The sequence below is a fragment of the Nicotiana attenuata genome, unplaced genomic scaffold (assembly GCF_001879085.1).
Source record: "Nicotiana attenuata strain UT unplaced genomic scaffold, NIATTr2, whole genome shotgun sequence".
Classification (NCBI taxonomy): domain Eukaryota; kingdom Viridiplantae; phylum Streptophyta; class Magnoliopsida; order Solanales; family Solanaceae; genus Nicotiana; species Nicotiana attenuata.
Window position 1 is genome coordinate 5,985 of NW_017673541.1, and position 14,916 is coordinate 20,900.

General features: G+C 41.9%; 1 protein-coding gene across 1 annotated transcript; it reads left to right on the forward strand.

Annotated features, from left to right (window-relative positions):
- The first annotated feature begins 8,180 nt into the window (after window positions 1–8,180).
- LOC109216674 lies at window positions 8,181–8,960 on the forward strand. The gene is made up of 2 exons (XM_019380847.1): window positions 8,181–8,492; window positions 8,634–8,960. Exons 1-2 carry the CDS (start codon window positions 8,181–8,183, stop codon window positions 8,958–8,960), a joined length of 639 nt encoding a protein of 212 aa, XP_019236392.1.
- The last annotated feature ends 5,956 nt before the right edge of the window (window positions 8,961–14,916 follow it).

Consider the following 14,916-nt stretch of genomic DNA (forward strand, 5'->3'; position numbering starts at 1 on the left):
AGTGAAGGGAAACTGGGCACCAACTGGGAAGGACCCTACAAAATCACAGCAGTAGCCAGCAAAGGCGCATTCCAGTTGGAAACAATGGAAGGGAAAACGCTCCAAAACAACTGGAACGTTACTCACCTCAAGTATTTCCACTTCTGAAAGGCGTCTCCTGAGTCGTACTCTTTTTCCCTTACCCGAGTTTTGTCCCAATTGGGTTTTCTCGGGGAGGTTTTTAACGATGCGACATAGGGGACACCTGGAGATATTTGAGAAACAAGTTTATCATATCAACCTCTCCTTACGACCTCCAGGCCGACATGATAAAGGGACTGGACTAGCTTGATCTCCAATGTATGAAAGGCTACGACCATCTCCAATGTATGAAAGGCTACGGCCATCTCCAATGTATGAAAGGCTACGACCATCTCCAATGTATGAAAGGCTACGGCCATCTCCAATGTATGAAAGGCTACGGCCACCTCCAATGTATGAAAGGCTACGGCCATCCCCAATTACATTATGGCTAAGGCCATCGCCGCCAACAGTCGACCTAGATTCGACTAAGGTGAGTAAACGACTCGACGACAGTCGAGGTCGTCTACATGGCTAAGGCCATCAATTACATTATGGCAAAGGCCATCGCCACCAACAGTCGACCTAGATTCGACTACGGCGAGTAAACGACTCGACGACAGTCGAGGTCGCCTACATAGCTAAGGCCATCAATTACATTATGGCTAAGGCCATCGCCGCCAACAGTCGACCCAGATTCGACTACGGCGAGTAAACGACTCGACGACAGTCGAAGTCACCTGCATAGCTAAGGCCATCAATTATATTATGGCTAAGGCCATCACCGCCAACTGTCGACCTAGATTCGACTACGGCGAGTAAACGACTCGACGACAGTCGAAGTCGCCTACATGGCTAAGGCCATCAATTATATTATGGCTAAGACCATCGTCGCAAACAGTCGACCTAGATTCGACTAAGGTGAGTAAACGACTCGACGACAGCCGATCACCTACACGACTAAGGCCATCAACCGTATAATGGCTAAGGCCATCGACGCCGATAAGTCGACCCAGCTCGACTATAACAGCGTGTAACTCGAAGATAGTCGAAGTCGCGCACACGGCTAAAACCATCAACAAAGCTAAGGCCGAAAATAAAAGATACAGAAAGAAGAGAACAACAAAAGTATAACTTCCATTATCATCCAAAAATGCATGTACAAAAAGGACCCATTTACATTTCCAAGTACAGCAAAACAAAATGAATACAAGTCCTAAGGGGCCTCGCCATCCTGATCAAACGCCTACCGACGGATCGCCATCTCGTCCTCTGCCGTCCTCTGCCTGATAGGCCGCAGAGATCCAAGAGCCGGATTCTAGACGGTTGACATCTTCGGAGTTATAGCCCGCCCAGTCTGGGGAATCAGAGCTATACCCACAAGTTTCACGAGCAACACGGACTATGCGTCGTTGCTCTTGAACCTCTGCCTCGGTAGCTCGACCCGCAGCTAAGAACTCCTCGAAGACGACCAATCTGGCCTCGGCGTATACCCACATATCATGCGCCTCACGATGCGCATCCTCACCAGGCCTTGACGCAGCAGTCCGCTTGAGGGCTTCAATCTCAGCCGCCTTGGCATCAAGCTCGGAGGTCAGAGCGGCAACCTTGACCCGCAAATCAGCAGCTTCCGCCGCTACCCCCCGGCCAACCTCCAACTCTTCTTCTTTAGACTGGAGAAGAGTCTCCAGCTCAATATTCCGGGCCAGGGCGGCCATCAGCTGCTCATCAATCTGCTCTAACTCGGCCACCCTCCTTCTCAGCTGGGCCTCCGACTCCTCCAAACCCTCATGAAAAACCCGAAATTCCGGGTCTTGCTTGAGTAGGTCCGCCAGCGCTTGATGCTTGACTCGGCACTGCCGATATTTCTTTACCACCTTGTTAAAGGTGGCTGCCTTCCTTTGCGCTCGCCGCCCCCTCTCTATCTCCAAAATGAGAGTCTAAAAAAGAGAGGAAAAGGATGAAGGGCAAGTCAGCATGTATCAAAATTTATTTTACGATACATGAAAAGAATCGAAAAGTACCTGTAAGGCCGCACCGGCAACCCTCCGGGATAGTTCCTCGTCGCTAACCCCTTGTAACGTTTCACGCTCAGCGGCCGCACATAGTAGGGTCATATCCGCTGCGGCCTGCTCGCTGTGTTGCAACAGGTTATACCCCCCCGGGATCAGAATTCAACGGTTGGATCTACCTACCGCCATCCCAACACGGGCCGGACCCCGCGTTGACGCTTCTGCATCTGCCTGGGCGACCTCAGGGCCCACCCTCTCGGCACCATCATCCGCCCCTCCAACGGCAGCCGACGAGCCGATTTCCGGAATGCGCGTTGGCCTGGCGTCAGGAACAGCCCCCCTTTGGGGAGCCGACCTCCCAGAACGGATGGCATCCGCCATAAAAACAGGCCTTGACTCCCGACGAGGCTCACTCGCCCCCTCATCTACCGTGGCTACCCCCTTGCCGGTTATCAACCGACGTCTCTTTCTTTCCGGCGTCTCCTCACTATTAGAGGACCCCTCCACAATCCGAGGGGATGGCATCGAAGGAGTCGCTCCCCTCGCGGACGCCGCCACAGGCAGCGGTTGAGGAACCTCCGTGGCGTCATCACTGGGCGAACCGCAGGGTATGTATCCACCTTCAGAATCGGTCCCCGCCCCAGGTAGGATGACGACTCTCTTTTTCTTCTTCTTAGGGGCGCTCCGACCTGCCAAACACGAACAAGTCAGGTAACGAACACGTAAGGAATCCCCAAACCGTAGCCAAAGAATTACCTGACGGGCCGTACTGTCGAAGAAAGGCAGCCCAGGTACGGCACTCCTTCGCATAAGGTGTTATTCTTCCCACCCACGATTTAATGTCATCAACGAGCTGGGGTGGAGAAGCCCTCGCTGCGAATAAAAAAGAGAAGAAAGAAAAACAAAGGTCACCATGGCCGTATGGTCGAAAGCGCAAGCGGCACTGAAATTTACAAATAGAAATACTTACGTTCTGGATTCAATTTTTCCGGGAAACCCTCGGGATTCGACACCAGGTGCTCCGTCCTGATATAGAAATATTTACGCCAAAAACGGCGGTTGGGCTTATTATCGGCTTGAACGACCAAGCCCTTTGCGCCACGACCTTTCAACTGTAGCATGGTACCCCTCAGGTAACCAGCGCTGAACAACTGTAAGAGGTGGTGGACTTAGACGCTGCACCCAGCCCTGGCCGCATAGGTGGTCATGATGCGACACACCTTCAAAGTATAAGGAGTAAGCTGGGCCGGACACACATTGTAAAAACGGCAAAGCTCCTCCGCCAGAGTATAGACTGGAAGGTCATAACCGATGAAGAGCGGGTACTCGTAGAAGGCGCAATATCCAGGCCGGTGCACATTGGCATAATCCGTCCCGGCCGGAACCATGTCCACGTGGTCCGGAATACGGTGCGTCCTTCGCAGCTCGTCTAAATGGGGTTGTAGAAAAATGCTGTGCTCCCAGGGAAGATCAGGGCTTTTAGTCAGAAAATCCCTGCGAACGTGCATCTCCTTCGGAAGGACATTGTCTATGCTGAGAGGAACAAGGGCCTTCTCCGCCTTTTCCCCTTCACCGCCAGAAGATGGCGGAACCCTAGACGGGCATTATCCTTGGCCTTTTTATTATTTTGTCCGCGTTTTGCCATAATTATACTACTTGAGAAACGAAGCACTGACAATAGGAAGTGTGGTTTCAACAGAAGTGGGAAAGTCCCTCACGAAATAACGGTTACAGGAAAGAAAGGCAAAAGGGTGTATCAGAAAATACTTTTTAGAGGCTTGAAAGTGGAATCAGATCAAACCTTTCTCATACTTATAAGGATAAATTGCACAGGAATCGAAGAGTCATGATTCAAAACGTGCGTCGGAAACCAAAACGTCACTTCATCCTCTGAACCGCCTCGGGGGCAAATATAATGATGATGCATACAGGCGATGACATCATTCCCAAAAAGGAAGCCACGCGTCAGCGGCTCAACAGCATCATATGTTTCACTTCATTCATATTTTCGCCCCCCGGTCGAGGTCAAATTCTCCTAAGACGAGGTTCGCATTTCCGCCCGCCGAAGACGCCCACCAAACGCGTCTCCAACGAGCGGAGGGACTAACTGTATAGGGTCAAATTTGACCCTCGGTATCTCTACGCCAGTGGGTACGCCCAATGAGTGTACGCCGACCAACGTAGCGGGTACGACTCGTCCTTGAGGACCAAAGCGTCGTCGTTTAGAACTCAGCGTCTACACTAGGGAGACGTTACCTATCTTTGTAACTTTTTAATTCTTTCGAGGAAGGTCTCCTATTATATAAAGGAGACCTCCAAATTGTAAAAGGGGGCATCTGATCCAATACAACTCTCTCATTTTCTGTCTTTCTCTCTCTATATCACTACTTCTGACGAAAATATCTTATGAACATACATTGTCACTTTGCAATAATAGATCTACAACTTCCATTATCATCTTTGCATCTCTAGGCTTATTATATTTGATTACGATTTACCCCTTCTCTATTTTCTGATTGTTTTATCGCTTACAAAGTACATCATTAACTTTTGAGCCAAACAATATGCACAATTGATTTGCCGAATACCGAAGTACCCTACCGTAGTTCTTAAATACCGTACTGAAGTACCGAACGTTCACCCCCTACTTCTTACTAGGAGTATATATATCTCAAGAATCCAATCTCGTCTAAATGCTCATAAGCATTCCCTCGACAAATGTCTTGAGATATTTGATACTTCTAAGCTTTTACGAAATGATATTTTTCGACAACTTTTTACTTGTTGAAAAGGCATAATTTGAAACCACCTCCCCTCCCTCCGAAAAAAAGAAGGAAGAAAAAAAAGGAAAGTAAATTCATGAATGAAATCAAAATGAACAAACCACGTATGCAGTTTTTTCACGGGAAGGTGTTTTATGAAGGACTTCTTTGATTTCCATAAGCAACATGCATAAAATTGACAAAATAGGAAGAAGAATGATTGAGAAAATTCTCTTTTTCCTGTATTGCATGAATTCTGTGCTGTACAGATTGTGTATATAAACAACAAGAATGGAATCTAAAATAAGGGCCTATGCTACCTGTATCTAAATTATTAGCTTAAATATAACAAACTCGAAGATGAATACAGATAAGCAAAAAATAATATTTATAACTTAATTTCTGAATCTTCTTTCCACGGCTTTCTAGTAGGCCCAAGATGAAAAGCCCAAAATGAAGTAAAATAGCTGGAGCTCAAAACTTTCCAACCCATATGTTAGAGTTCAGACATAACACATAGTTTGGTCCAAATCTTACCTAAACCCTTTCCTTCCTTACAACCTTCGAAATAGATTTGAGAAACTCCATTATTGCCATTTTCATCACCAACACCCCCTCTCAAGTTGGAGAGGGATGAAAGTACTCCAGGCTTGCCCAACAATCGGTAATGAAATAGGCTAGTAAGAGGTTTTGTGAACAAATCGGCGAGCTGAGAAGAGGAGCGAGCAAATGAGAGAGAAATCAAACCTGCCATGAACTGTTGACAAACAAAATTAAGTCAAGCTCCACGTGCTTCGTTCTTTCGTCAAAGACGAAATTTTTAGCTACGTGAATTGCGGCTTGTCTATTAGAGTGAAGAGGCACCGGAAGAGATATCGGAATAGGCAAATCATCAAAGAGCCTGACTAACCAGGTGAGATCGGCGACCATACGTCGAATGGAGCGATACTCAGCTTCTACAGAGCTAAGAGAAATTGGATATGTTCTTGTGTTTCTAGGAAATAGGAAAAGATCCAGGCGATATGTAGAAACTACTGACACATTTGTGCGATTTTGAGCACGTTTCCCAATTAGAGTCACAAAAGTCCAACAATTAATACGAAAGGGAAGAAGACATAAATAGGCCTAGCCCAGGATCCTTTGATAAATATCGAAGGACAGGAAGGGTTGCTTGCATGTGAGGAACCAGTAGATCCAACATATATTGGCTTAAATATTGTACGGTGAAAGAAAATCCGGCCTTGTATGGGTAAAATAGTTCAATTTGCCCAACAAATGTCGATACAAGGTCGGGTCTTTGATAGGAGCACCAAATTTAGCCAACAAATCAAGGGTGAATTTCCGCTTAGTCAAAATTAGTCCCTCAGATTCATGCAGTACTTCCATTCTAAGAAAATAATGTTATTGAATAAGGAGAAAGGTGCACTGTTTTGAAAAAGGAAGAGCCACTTGAATTGAAAAAAAATATAGTTGGATTGTTGTGGAAAAAAAAATTCCTTGATAAGTGGTGGCTCTTGACGTAAGTGTGCTTAAAGAAGAATGGGTAATTTACATTGATGTGAAGGTGGAATTTTGGTTTGACATAAGTATGGGGTTTAAATGTTAAAATGTATGTATTAAAGTGCTTAGGGAGGTGTAGTCACTCTTATATCTAAATGTATCCTACCCGTCCCATAGCCTACATTACAACCAAATAAAGTCNGATCTGTTATACCAGTGGTGAAATTTGTTTTATCTCATGCGTGCTACAATATTTCTACAAAAAACTACATAACATGTGTAGATCAAAATAAGTATTGAATTTCATTTCTTCTATAATTTTTTTCTATAATATTTCTAAATATAAACTACATAACATGTGTATATCAATTGGTATGAATATGTACATCCTGGATTTTATTGTTCTACAATTATTCTACAAAATATCTACAATATATATCATAACAGTATTTAGCTTTAATTAATTGCGGGTTCATCTGAAACACTGAAGTTGATTGATATGCCAACATCTCCTGAGATAGTGGAATATGAAAGTATAATCATTACAAAAAATACACCAATTGATATTGAATTAGGCCAAGTATACAAAGACAAGCAAACAATTGCTAGTGCAATGAAGCACTATTCTGTCATGAACGAGTTCTAATTTAGGGTGAAAAGATCTAGTGCTAGAAGGTAAGATAATTTCAATGGTCAAAGATCATGTCTTTTTTATTTTGTAGTTTATTTGTATTTTTTTTGTTCTTCAGCTTTTGTAATATCTTTGTATACAAATTGTAAATAATTTGTAGTTTTTTTGTATATAAATTGTCAAATATAATATTTTCATGATTAAACAGCCTTTTTTTTGTGTATCTAAATTTTTCATACCATTGCTTAAATTGTTTTTATTCTGTAGCTACTGCCTGGTATGTGTTGGGGAAGATTGTACATGGCACTTCAAGTCCACCAGCATAATGATTCAATAATGTTCAAGGTTCGAAAATTCAACAGCTTGCACGCATGCTCTTTGATGGACAATACCTACATACAATGCAAACCTACTTCCATGGTAGTGGGTAGCATGGTTATACCAAAATATGCTGATTCTAAGACAGTTTACACAACAGAAGACATACAAACTGATATGTTGATTGTACACGGCGTAAACTTAACATACATACAAGCTTGGAGAGCAAAGGAAAAGGCTTTAAAATTTTTGAGAGGTCATCCTGTTGACTCCTACAATCGATTGCCTAGTTATTTGTATATTTTGGAGAAAACTTATCCGGGGTCTGTAGTTAAATTGAAGAAGACCGATGATAGCTATTTCTTGAATGCATTTGTTGCGATTAGTATGTCAATCAATGGTTGAAAATATTATAATCCAGTTGTATTAGTTGATGGGACCTTCTTGAAGTCAGCATACAGGGGAATAATGCTAACAACTATCAAAATGGATGCAGCAGGTATCGTAGATATATTGTAGAAAATTTGTTGTTTGTATGTATTTTTTTTTATCTACAGTTTTATGATGGATATTGAATTCCTTTTCGCCACATATAATAGGTAGCATATTACCACTCGCATATGCTGTTGTTGATTCAGAAAATGAGGCATCATGGAAGTGATTTTTGAGCAATTCAAATATGCATATGGTGAAAGACCAAATATGTGCGTTGTTTCTGATCGGAATGAGAGTATCATGAAGGCAATATCTATTGTTTATACCGGCATGTCACATTATTCTTGCATGTGGCATATTTGGACAAATATAAGGTCAAAGTTCAAGAAAGGTCATCTAAAGTTAAGCGAATTATACTTTTCCACGGCACAATAATACACGCTTGATGAATTTAATGAAAGAATGTCAAAGATTGAAGAGATCGACACGCGTGTTAAAGCATACTTATACGATATTGGCTATCAAAGATGGTCACGAGTACATGCTATGGTGAACAGAACTTGGACTATGACATCACACATTGTAGAGTCATTGGATGCGGTAACAAAAGATGCAAGAGAGCTGTCGATAGTAGAACTACTAGAGTACATGAGAACTCTTCTTGAACGATGGACTAATGATAAGTTACTGAAAGCAAATGGTACATTCACATACCTTGGGTTTAAATTCAACAAAGAGTTGGAGGACAACCGAACATTGTCGCAGGAGCTTAAAGTAAGCCATATCCAATAACATCTGATTAATTATTGCATCAAACTAAAATATAAATAGGTATTGTAGATAAATTGCTGGATAATTGTTGTTATTTTGTATATGTTGCTGATAATTTGTTGTGTGATTGTAATGTAATTGTAGGTGAGGGCTTCAACATCTTACATCTATACAGTGCTAGATGGTGTGAGGTGCTATATTGTTTGTCTTGAAAACAAGAGATGTAGTTGTGAACAATTTCAGCTTGATGAACTTCCTTGTCCACATGCTTTGGCTGCTTTAAGGCACAGGGATGAGTCTTATGAAAAATATTGTTCTCCTTATTACACGAGGGAGAGCCTCTTGCATACTTATGAAATACCAATAGACCCGCTACCTGATGAAAGAAAATGGAATATGCCACAACATATAGTTGAAGAAGTTGTAAATTCACCTACCAAGAAAAGACAGCTAGGAAAACCTCAAAAATAAAGATACAAAATACATGATGAAGTAAATGCAAAGAAGTACAAAGTTTATTGTGGCAACTGTGGAATAGAAGGGCATAACAAAAGAACTTCCAAGACTGCTCCCAAGAAGAAATAAAATATGATATAGCCAACAGATTATTTGATAAAAAGTGTTGAGGTGTTCAGGAGAATTATAGTTGAGGTGTAATTGTGTTGATATATTAAGTGAAGACTGTTTCCTATAATGAAATGATTTCAACTCTTAATGTAGTTGGTTTGAATATGTTTTGTTTAGTTACTGACTGTATTGAGTTCAGACTTTCATAACTTGATTGGATTATGAATGATTTATATCTATAGCACACAACTACTTATTATTTATATCACAAATCATTAGTGAACAATAATTTTTACAAGTTATCTACGAAAAATCTACAAAATAACTGCATAATCCGGCGTTTGACAGAATAACTACATAATAATTAAGTTCTAAAGGAGTTTTATGCTAACGTTAATGAGATCAAGTACTAATAATTTTCAACTAATCAAGATAAAAATAGCAGAATATTTTCTATTGTTAGCATTAGTATCCGGGATAAAATAACAAAACATAGGGTAAAATAATTGTAGCACAAATCTGCTAAAATTAAATTTCAAGCTTGCTCATAAGTAACAATTTGTCTACAAACTTTCTACAAAATCAACTGCAGCTAAAAAATTTAACTACTACATTTTCCCTACAGAAAATGACAACTAATTCATCTTCTTCCGGACTTGTATTATCTTGTTCACAACTGGTAAAAATAAATAATAAAAACAAGGGGTAACAACAAAAAATAAAAGTAGTAGAATAAAATACTAACAATTTTGAACCAAAAAGGATCTCCATAGAGTTTTTGACTTAAAATAGTAATTTCATGGACAAAAATAACAAAACCAAAGGTAAAATAACTGTAGCAGAAATCTGCTACAAATATGTTTCAACTAACTTGTTCTAAGGTAACATATTATCTACAACTTTACTACAAACCCACTACACCTACACATTGTGACGACCCGACCCGTCATTTTACCGCTCCGTTTCCCCCATTTTATGCTTCTTCATGTTTCGTTATCGGTATGTGGTGTGTGAGAGTTGATTTGGGAATTTGATGGGTCAATTGAACTCGGATTTGGGAGTTCTTGATATGTATGGACTCGTGGCGAGACGAGAAATCCGGTAATGTAAATTTTGTAATTTTTCGAGAAGTGGGCCCGGGGCTCGGGTTTTGCTAATTTCGAGATTCTTGATACTTTTCGATTGTTTTCGATTGGGTATTGTTCTCTTAGCATATTGTGATGTATTCACTCTGATTTTGGTTAGATTCGACACGCGTGGAGGCCAATTTGAGGGGCAAAGGCATCGAGAGCTAGAGATTTCACCGGTTCGAGGTGAGTAATGATTGTAAATGATAGTCTGAGGGTTTGAAACCCCGGATTTGCACATCATAGTGTTGTATTGAGGTGACTTGCACGCCAGATAGCGAGCGTGGGGTAGAGCACCATTGGGGATCGTGACTTGGTCCGTCCCAATTGATGAAATTACTACGTATTTGAGTGAAACTACTTGCTATCATCATAATTTGGGTTGATTGCCATGTTTGGGCTTCGTGCCATCTATGTGAATCCTTCAGGGATTGATATCATTGTTTTCGCATTACTTTGCATATTATTTGATCTTGGTCCAAGGTTTTAATACTGTTTGCAAACTCAGCCATCTTTTTAAGATTTGAAAACTTAAACAATATTTTACTGGCGTTTTTAGCTGAGAACTATCACTTTAATATTGCCCTAGTGGCTTATGTGCATTTTTGGACTGAGCATGGATCGGGCTGCACGCCGCAACGGTGTTATATGGATATTGAGGCCGAGGGCCTGGTTGATGCCACGAGATGGCTTGATATTGCGCTTGGGCTGTAGGATCCTCTCCAGATTCTGTACACACCCCCAGTGAGCGCCGTCGACATTAAATGGATCGGGCTGCGCGCCGCAACGGGTACCGGAGTGTACCGTCATTTGCATTGCATTGCACTCATACATTTGTTCCTATTAGTATTATTTGTCATGACATTCCAGCACTCGCATTTCATTGGCATCCATGCTATTCTTGCACTGCTTACCTGATACCCTGGTGTTAATTATTAATGGAGTGCTGTGCCCGAGGGGCTGACTCATGAGCTGACTTGCACTATCTGTTTCGTATTCATTTGCTTAACTGTTGGAAAAAGATATTTTCGAAAGAGGTTTTTAACATTGAGCCCAGATATTTCCAAGGATTTCACGGGTTTACTGTTTTCTCAAAGGGTTACACTGTACTATATAGCATGATGACTTGCTTTACGTGGTTTCTTGCTGCTCAGTTATTATTTACCTTTATTACTCACTGAGTTTGAGTACTCACTTTACTCTCTGCACCTCGCGTGCAGATGCAGGTATTGGTTTATCCGATAGCGGGTTTGAGCTGGTTGAGGATTTGCTATCGTAGCTGAGCAAGGTGACCGCCAGCGTTCGCGGCATCGGACTTCTCCCTTTGATTTCAGATTTTATTCTATGTATTACAGGCCCCTTAGTTCTATCAAAAATTCTTCTAGATGCTCGTGACTTGTGACACCCCAATTTCGGGCTGAGTCGGGATAGGTTCCCTATTTTATCACGTTTATTCCGCAATATGATTTTATTATCTATGATTCAGACTTATTCATGCTAAGTAATTGTTAAAAGAGGCGTTGTTGTTCTTTTGGCTGGCCTTGTCTTCACGAGAGGCACCATCACGATCGGGTTTGGGGAATTGGGTCGTGATAGTTGGTATCAGAGCCTAGGTTACTAGGTCTCACGAGTCATGAGCAGGTTTAGTAGAGTCTCGCGGATCGGTACGGAGACGTTTGTATTTATCCTCGAGAGGCTGCAAAACCTTTAGGAAAACATCACTTTCTTGGAATTCTTATCGTGCGTACTTACTTCAGCTTGAGATGTAACCCTTGAAATTCCTTCCACACGTCTGTATGCGCACGTGAGCGCTCAATATCAGATGTTCCTTAATGGCTTGTGATTCCCCGATCAAGGGGCGAGATGTGATCTCCGTGAGTTTGATGTTGGGCTAGTCTGGAGGACTTGAGGCCGGATCTTTGCCTATGGCTTGAGCACCGAGGTGCTGATTGTGTGAGCAAGTGTTTTAAACTTATATGTTCGGCATTGTCCTTATTAGCCGGAACGGCGGTTGGATATCCATGTGATGGGTATGTTAGTACTGCGAGATGTATCTATATGCCTTGGTAGTGACGAAGAAGTCTGTTAGATTGTAGATGAATTGATAAGTGTTCGATTCCTATTGTGATTTGTTGTGTAGCCCCGAGTTATGGGCGCGTGAAGAATATTTTCGTATCTCCTAGTTGGGAAGTGAAGTGCATTACATGTGGCGGTATGAGTTCAGACCTAGGAAGACTAAATGACTGTGTAACGTATATGATGGTGGAAGGTATGCTGAAGTACTAAATTGAGGCAAAGCAAGTGGGTTATCTCCTGCGGAGTGTTCTTAAGTGGTATGATCCTTATGCGTATGTTAGAAGATCTCATGTGTAATTGAAGGGTACGTGTTGAAATTCGACAATTCGGACGCTTAAGAGAGTGTACTCAACTGATGTAGAGATGGATGCGAGAAGTGTAGAGGATTACAGTACTAGATGATCTGTGTTTTCACAAACTTGTAAATGATTTGTGTTTAATATCACTATGGTATTGTGGCATCATTAGAGTAGAAGCATTATGGGTTATTGAGTGTGTCCTAATATATGGCTTCGAACCAAGTTGGGGAGGTTGCTGTTGATTAACTGATCGCACGGTCATGTGCTATGTTGGTTCTATTTCGAGGTATGCTGGCGGATCAGTCCTGGTTGCAGAAATTGAGCCGAGGATGGCACGAATGAAGCAAAATTTTGACAAAGGTTATATGGTGCTTCGTAGATGTGAGAAAATAATAGGATGTCTTGAGCTGTTGTTGATAAAGAATGCTCAGTGTATAGAGAAGGAAGATGGTTGTTTGTATTGGAATGAGATCATATCCTGCGGTGTTAGAGTGCTAATAAGGCAAGAGTGGCTCTGTTCGTTAAGTCAGGTAATTTGCAGTTTGAATAAGAGTGAATGACTCTCGAGAATGGTTTTATTGTGTTCAAGATTCTACATGTAACAATCAGGTGTCTCAAGGTTGTGTATGTGGTCAGAGACAGTGTTTTCATCGGAAAGGTTAAGACTTGTGGTATTTTATGTCAATTATGGGATTCTATGTATCAGTATCTGGAAAGTAATGGTAACGAATTCAGATTCGCAGGAAGTTATTCAAAGTAAAGTATTTTGGAATGTGGTATTTCTGGGAACATTTGAGGGAGTATTCGGTGGCCTATGGGTCATAGACAGTGTGGTCTTATGTTCGAGTCTCGTGTGGTAAACCTGGGTTGAGGTATTGTGGTGCTACAACAAGGAGGAATATCAAGTTGATGATGAATCAGAAGGGAAATTTGATAAATGGAATAGGTTGGTAGTAGACAGAGTCGGTATGGTAAGGGTATGATTAATTCTTCGTATGTGTTCGAGGTAATGAGCCTTACAGGCATTTTGTAGCAATGCTCTTGAGTTCTGGCAGCTTGCTTAGCCTGGTTTGGATAGAAGGATTCAGTCCTGGCAGTTTAGCTTGTGCAAATAGAATTGGGAGAGAGTTTTTGTTGAGTTTTACCGTGGTTTGGAGATGTATATATCTTCTATGGGCATGCGAAGCATGGAATGTGTACTGATTTTTCTTCTAGATGGGATACATGGGAGTTCTCGACTACTTGAGTGAGTAGATGTCTGTGGCTCGGAAGGGAGATAAAGGTTTTCTTGCTATCCTTGGATGTCGTGGTATACGCGGTATGTTGTGGAGGATTGAGATTTGCGTGTGCGAGGTTTCAGTTCAGTTTTGAAAGGAAGGCCATAAAATTCTTAGGCAACGGGTAGCCTCAGGTAATCAAGGAAATGGTGCTGCTAATCGGAAGTGATTTGATGAGAGTAAATGTCCCGGAAAAAGGGTAATGTGATTAGACTGATGATACTACGTTAGTATTACGGTGCTTTCTTGCTAGATCGACTGCTGATATCTGAGTTTGTTTGATGGCACAGGGGAATTTTAGAATATCTTTTGTGGAATGATTGGGTACTCGAGGTGTAATATGTATTCATACAACGGAATTTGGGGATCAGGTACAGTGATTTGTGTGTTATATGGAGTTGGAGACTGGGAGTTCTCAAGTACAGACTATGTAGTGGTTGTGGATCGTGTGTATTGGTACCGTTAGCGGCTATTGGGATTTGGAGGCCCGAGTGGATCTTTCTTTGCTTGGTATATTAGATTTTGGATATAATATTGGGGTTAGAATGGTTGTCTCAGTGTTGGGTTATTCTAGACTATTGTGCTATGGGCTATGTCGGAAAATGCTACAGGTTGCATGGTGAGGTGCATCGGATTATGTTCTAGCAGAGTAGTTTGTATTTCGAAGACCAGTGGACGGCTGGGAAGGATTGCTTTTCTTAATTGGGCCTTTGTGGCGGATGTCAGTGCAGAGGTTTCTACTATTGATTCAGTTCCGGTATTGAGGGACTTTTTCGGATGCGTTTCTTGTGGCCGGGCATGTCGCCGGGCGAGATTGTGGATTTCGGTATTTATTTGGTGCCGTGCACCGTATCGTACGGCTCCGGCAGGAGTTATAGTAGTGGAAGGAGCAACTTCAGGCTTCTTGGTAAGGAGTTCGTTGGTAAGCTGATTGGATACGTATTTGGCTTGAGTTAGCTTGGTTAGTCCCGAATTGTGTTGTTGAGGGGTAGGTTGATTCGATCGTTATTGAACTTGCTAGTGATCTGGGGAGATCTATGAGTTGCTTTTCTGTGCTGTGTGACATTATGATTTGTTGGAT

Bases quoted from the DNA above. Each gene is read 5' to 3' on its own strand.
- LOC109216674 (XM_019380847.1), top strand. From the start codon at position 8,181: ATGTCAAAGATTGAAGAGATCGACACGCGTGTTAAAGCATACTTATAC. The intron at 8,493-8,633 runs GTAAGCCATATC...ATGTAATTGTAG, and splicing joins CATTGTCGCAGGAGCTTAAA to GTGAGGGCTTCAACATCTTA.